Raw genomic sequence first — 6,630 nt, forward strand, 5'->3', positions numbered from 1 at the left:
AGCCTCCGGAGGATTGGCCCACAGCATACACGCGTACAACTCCCCTGACTGGCGCAGAGGGCTCCTCTCCGAGGCTTTGAGGAATTTCAGGGCATCCGGAACAAGACCCCGAAGCCCCCCCCCGGAACTAATGGTTCTGGCCGCCCCGCCCCACCTGCCGCTCGCTGGTTGCTGCTTAATGAGCGCGCCGAGCACACGTCGCTAGGGCCTGGCTGCTCCTGTGGAGTCCGTCCGCGCGGTGCCCCAGGCTGGGGTTCCCTGGTCCCGGGGATTCCAAGCTGCAGAACTCGGATGTACCGCGTGCCACAGGGGCCCGAGGGTCCCCTCAGAGAAGTCCAGACCTGAGGGGAGGGGGCGCTGAGGGTTGCGGCCGACGTCCGTGAGCCAAGATGCTCAGGTAGGAAAATAACTCAAGAATGCGGGACCTCGGGCGTGAACTGGGACGGGACATTGATCGAGGAATGTGGGACAATGCGCGGGAGGCGGGGTGGTGTGGAGCTGGGCGTGATTCCCCCGTAGTAAAATGGTTAAGTGCATAAGCTCTAGACTCCTATCAGGTTCAACTTCCGCTTCCACTGTTTTAGCTTTATAGGTGGGACTTCCGCTTGTGATTTCGCCGTTTGAAGCCTCGGTTTTGTCATCTGTAGAATGGACATAATGGAAGCTACTTCACAGGACTCTTGAGACGATTAAATGAGACAATGCTTGTAAAGTTCTTTGCACCAGGTAGGCATGGGATTGATACTGGTTGTTTTTTGTTTTTTTTTTTTTTTGCCCCATAAATATGAACAGGATATGGGAACCTGCCCTGTCTCCCTCCTCCCACCATGGTTTGTTTTCTGCTTGGTGACGAAATGAGCAAAATCTCTTCATCCCCCTCTAGCATTTTATAAATATTTACTGAGCACTCATTGTATGCTAGGAATGCATACTTATACATTACATATTTGCCAGTGGCACCTTTGTCCCCATCATTAACAACTAAAAAAAGGTCAAACATATTTCTGAAATGTCCCCTGGGGTTGGCAGCTTCCCTTTGAGGAGGACTGGCTGAAGGAGAACGAGATCCTTTTGCCACAGGGAGGGGGACTGAAGAGATTGCCAGTCTTTGCTGATGACAGATGGTTGCCACCCTGACGACTTTTTACAGGGAGCCCTGGAGGCAGGGCCTGGTGGGCAAAGCACACCTGCTGTCACTGGGGACCATGGGCAGCATGAAGACGCCCATGGAGCTGGCCATCAGTGGGATGCAGACCCTCCACCTTCAGCAGCGCTGCCGGGGCAGCTGCCGGGTCAAGGTTAGGCCATCGTATGTGGATGAGACTTTATTTGGCAGCCCTGCAGGCACCCGGCCTGCACCACCAGATTTTGACCCACCCTGGGTGGAGAAAGCCAGCAGAACCAGAGGACTGGCTACAGGGGCCTCAGGGGCTAGCGGGAGCTGTGAGACCACCTCCTGCAGGGGCAGCATCCCGACCCTCACACCAAGGAAGAAGAACAAATACAGGTAACAGGACGGGGAGATGCCCTGCTGGTCACATGCTGTGTGACCTTGGGCAAGCACTTTGACCTCTCTGAGCCACAGTTTCCTCACAGTGGAAGGTGGAACCTAGTAGGATTGTTGAGAGGATTATATGAGATGAGACATGTACTTGGCAGGGTAACCTGACACTTAGGAAGGTCACAATAAATGGTAGCGATGACAATTGTGATGTCCCCATCCCCAAATGTCATAGACTGGGCTTCTTAAGGCCCGGAGGGGTCAGGTGATTTGCCCAAGATCACACAGCAATTTGCATAAGATTATTAACATGATTGATTCATGAAATAACATAGATGTGGTGATTCCAAATTTCAGCAAGTCACTTTGAAAACGGTTCTTGCTGCATTTTCATGAACAAGTTAGAAAAACAGAATCTAATACTTACGGTTGTGGTTGTAAATTAGAATTAAATTATTTGGATTATTAGCCAGGAGGGAGGTGTCCAGTGGTGGGCCAAAGGGCTCTGTCATATTTTTTGTCATCAGTGGTTTGTTTGAACAAAGACAGAGATTAGTGTATTAATCAGGGCTGTTATAACAAAATACCGTAGACTTGGGGGCTTAAACAACAGAAACTTATTTTTTCACAGTTCTGGAGGCTTGAAGTCCAAGGTCAAGATGCCAGCAGGGTTGGTTTCTCCTGAATCCTTTCTTTGGCTTGCAGATAGATTCACTGTGTCCTCAACATGGACTTTTCTCTGTGAGGATGTACACTCCTGGTTCCTCTTCCTCTTCTTAGAAGGACTCGGATCCTATTGGATTAGGGCCCCACCCTTATGGCCTCATCTAACCTTAAATTACCTCTTTAAAATTCAACATGAATTTTGGGAGGACACAATGCAGTCTGTAACAACTAGCCCATCATATTTAGGATCCATTCTGAGCCAAGAGGCACATTAGTTGAGAATGGGAATGGTGCATATTTAAGATTAAAGTCAGCAAGATGAAAGCAAGACCCCACTGCTATGTCAGGTTGAGGGAGACACACTGGACAAGTCCCGTGGAACACAAGGCAGGGTCAGGTTGACATTAGCAGCACTGACACCTACAACGTGCCTGAAAACACTGATACCAAGGTGGGCTGCATTAACAGAAGTATGATGTCCATGACAAGGGAGGTTAACAGTCAATCTCACGTTCTCCTGGAGGATGGAATTTTATGCTGGATGCTGACAAGCAGAGGGTGTCAAGTGAGAAGGTGCATAAGAGGTAGAGATGCTGTTGAGTTAAAACTTTGGCACCAGACAGACATGGGCATCAACAGACGTGGCTTGAGCAGTTAAATCAAGTGGCAAAGGTTGACTTTTCAAAGACTTGGAGTTTGAGAGTGGAAGCACTTTTAGTACTGGTCAAAAACTGGACCTGACTCCTCATAGGTATGCCATGAATATTTGTGGGATTAATTTTTAAAAAATTGCTGAATGAATCTAATCAAAGGTGAGAGGCACGTAAGTCTGATTTAGTGATCAAGATCTTGGGTCCTTGAGGGCTGCAGGGAGGGGAGCGGCTGCATTTGCATCTTGTCTGTATCCTCCTTCTTGATTGGGGGCCCGACCCTCCTTGTGCCTCAGTTTTCTTGTCTGTAAAATGGGCCTATCATAGTCTTCCTCCTGGAGATGTTGTGAGAAATAATGAGGTAACACAAGTGACATGCTAAGTCCTGGGCCTGTACATGAAAGGTGCTCTGGTGGTGAGGCCAGGTCAGCTTTATCACAGAAGTTCAAACTGAGCTTTCCCTATGTGCCAGGAGCTGGGCTGTGCAGTTTCAAGTCTAGTCAGAAAGGCCACGTGACAACAGAGGGTGCAGCTGACAAGGTCACTAGGAAAAGGGGAAAGTAGTGGGTCAAAGGAAAAAGTGAAAGCTCTAAAGACTGAGGTTATATTGAGATTTTGGTTGAAAGTGACGAAAAGACTTACCTAAACTGGCTTCAGCAGAAAAAGGGCATTTGGGGCTCATGTAACGGGGACTCAAAATCTCATTGGGGTTCTGTCTCCATTTTAGTGCAGCTTTCCCCTACAAGTCCAGGTAGGAGGGTCACCAGCTGTTTTGCCCTCACAGCATGCCAGTTTTTCAGGGCTAGGTGGAAGAAAAACATTTCTCTCCTAGCAGTTTTAGCAAAGATCCTAAGACAGGCTCTCATTGGGCAGAATGGGTCATGTTGTTATTCCCGGGCCAATCAGTATGGTCAGGAGGATGGAATATGCAAATTGGCCTGGCCTGGGGCGCATGCCAGGGAATGGGGGGTGGGATTGGATGCTTGGCAGGGGAAAAATAGCAGAGATGGGGGTAGTGGTACACAAGGGCTGTGGCCTCACTGTGCGTGCCAGGCTGGGAGACGGACTTCTGGGATCTACAGGCAACCCTGTGCTGCTGCAGGTGCCTGGCAGGGAGTGGGGGCGGGCAAGGTTTTTAGGGTTTATTCCCCCAGCTCACTGTCTCTCTTCCCTTTGCCAGACTGATCAGACACACTCCTTCTTACTGCGATGAGTCACTCTTTGGCTCCCGACCCGAGGGTGCCAGCTGGGAGGCCCCATGGATGGCGAAGGGGGATGCTGCAAAGCTCCATGCCCTCTTCTGGACACCCCCAGCTACCCCTAGGGGCAGCCACTCGCCCCACCCCAGGGAGACCCCAGTACGAGCCATTCACCCAACTGGTCCCGCGAAGACAGAGCCCAGGATGGCAGCAGACTCCCGGAGGTTGTCGGTGGATGGGTTAGAGTCTCCACGCCCTCTGGGGCGGGAACGTTCCCATTCCCTCACCCACCTTAATGCCCCCAGCGCAGGTCGCCCGCCCACCGGTACCCCCCGCACAAATGGGCCTCGGGATCCCAGGCCTTCCCCGTCGGGGGTGACCTTCCGAAGCCCCCTGGTGACTCCCAGGGCTCATTCAGTCAGTGTTTCAGTGCCAGTTACCCCCCGACGAAGCGGGGCCACCCAGAAACCAAAGCCCCCTTGGAAATGAGTTTCTTGGTCCTTTCTGCGGGTCTGCCCATGGGCGTCACAGCGAGGGGCATGGTTTCAGAGGATGGTGCTGGTGGGCAGGCCTCTGGGGAGACCAGCAGGCAGGGGAGAAGCCCACGGCTCATGGAGACAGACATCGAGGGTGGGCAGTGCCTCCCTCTGACCTCTAACTGCTCCCTGCTTTCTCTGCTGATGCGGATTTGAGGGCCGCCCCTTGAGATGCCTGCCTCCTGTCCTGTCGTAGTCACACAGCATGTCAGTGCCAACCAGGGGTGTCCCTTGGGGAGGGTCCCCCTCACCTCCTCCTTCACACCCACAACATTGTCTCGCCGCCAAGTGTGAATAAATGGTGTGATCGCCAACCTTCACCCTTCTCCCTCCCTTCAAGCCAAGCTTCCTGCTCAGGATGAGTCTGGAGGCCTCGGGAATTTTCCCAGGCACAGCATGTAGACCAGCGGGGAACAAAGGGATCTGGGTGATATGGGGGTGGACATTTAAAAATTTTAATGATCATGTATTTATTTTCATGCATTAAATGTATCACTAGCTCATCAAAGCCGTGAGTTTTACTAATTTCTTTTTTCTTAGGGTAAAGGCCAGTGTTAGGCCTGAGTTGATTTAAACAACAAAGTGAAATAATATAGCAATCGTGACAGTTGCTAATGGGCCACTGAAGTTTGGAAACACAGGGCTCCTCCCTTCTGTTTCTAGCTAATACCACTAATTAGTGGGTTGGCTGGTTCTTCCTAAGCTCAAAATGTGGGCTAGAATTTGTGTTGAAATTAGATAGATAGATAGATAGATAGATGTAATATAAATTTCCTACCTTCTCAAAAAACAAAAGCAAACCACAGTGATTGGGACTTTGCAAAGTGGAAGAGTCCAGGAAGATGAGAAAGTTAAATGTGCATCTGGACAGCACTCGGGACAGAGGCCTAAGCGGTCGGGGCGCACTTTTCTCCTGTTCTGCACCACCATCCTGCGTCAGAGGGTCAGACCCCTTGGGAAGACCAGCAAAGCCTTTGCTCTTTTGGAGTTGCAGCCCAGAATCCCAGCATCCGAGTGGACTTGGGTGGGGGCTAGGCCTTGTCCCCGTTTTCCCCTGATGCACTTCCAGGAAGCACTGGGATCACAGAGAGGCCAGCAGGAAGCCACATTGTCGGTTCTGTATCTCCACCCTGGGGAAGGAAGAGCGGACGCTTCTGGGGAACAGTCTGGGAGGAAGCAGCAGTGGCCAGGACCAGGGAAGCAAGCCAACTGCATTCTTGGCACAAATACTTAGTGTTTTAAACTTCTCGCCTCAGTTTTACTTGAAACATTCAGCTCATTTGCCTTTGTCCCCTCTCCCTATTTGGTGGGGGGAGGTAATTAGTTATTTTTAGAGGAGGTACCGGGGATTGAACCCAGGACCTCGTGCGTGCTAAGCATGCGCTCTACCACTTGAGCTATACCACCCGCCTCCCTACGTTTTAATAGACACTGGCCTCAAATACGTCTCTCCTCCCAACTGCACTAAAAGAGCAGCCACCACCCAAGTATGATGATAAGGGGCAACTTACACAAGGCTGTGATGTCTGGGAGACAGTTAGGGGTGGTGGGGACTGGGGCCACCTGTCTCTGCCATCCCAGGGGGGCACTGCTGCTCACTTCTAGAGGACATGCAGGCCCCGGCTATCTGGATGATGAGGTTTCCCCAGAAAAGGTATTTCTAAGTAGTAGCCTCTTGATTTTTTAAATGCTGACAGTGAATTAAAAAAATACAGAGATTGTTCAACTACCTGGACACCAGATAAAGCCAATGTGAGGTTGCTGGTTTATGACCTCGGGACCCCTGAATTTTCACTGTGTTAAATGGGAGAGAAGTTGTGGCAAATTGATACCTGAAACCCTCCCTCTTTCTCTTGCAGCTCTCTGCCTGCCCCGCCCCCTTTGTGGGCGTTGTGACCCACCCCCTGCTGCCCTGCTGGGTGATGTGGCCATCACAGTCATGGCAGCTTCTGGTCTGGGACCGAGGGGGCTACAGCCTGGGGTCTGGCTTTCCACTGAGACTAAAGGAAGGGATGGTGGCGTGCTGACACCCAGCCTGCGTGTTCCCCTTGGAAATGGCATGTGCAGCATGGACGTGT

The 6,630-nt window shown here is 51.3% G+C and overlaps 1 protein-coding gene across 1 annotated transcript; it reads left to right on the plus strand.

The window, feature by feature from the left end:
• The first annotated feature begins 1 nt into the window (after position 1).
• On the plus strand, positions 2–5,060 carry RITA1 (RBPJ interacting and tubulin associated 1). The gene is made up of 4 exons (XM_010998681.3): positions 2–397; positions 585–726; positions 1,151–1,507; positions 3,998–5,060. Exons 3-4 carry the CDS (start codon positions 1,206–1,208, stop codon positions 4,503–4,505), a joined length of 810 nt encoding a protein of 269 aa, XP_010996983.2. The 5' UTR covers positions 2–397; positions 585–726; positions 1,151–1,205; the 3' UTR covers positions 4,506–5,060.
• The last annotated feature ends 1,570 nt before the right edge of the window (positions 5,061–6,630 follow it).

This window comes from Camelus dromedarius, chromosome 31, assembly GCF_036321535.1.
Source record: "Camelus dromedarius isolate mCamDro1 chromosome 31, mCamDro1.pat, whole genome shotgun sequence".
NCBI lineage: Eukaryota > Metazoa > Chordata > Mammalia > Artiodactyla > Camelidae > Camelus > Camelus dromedarius.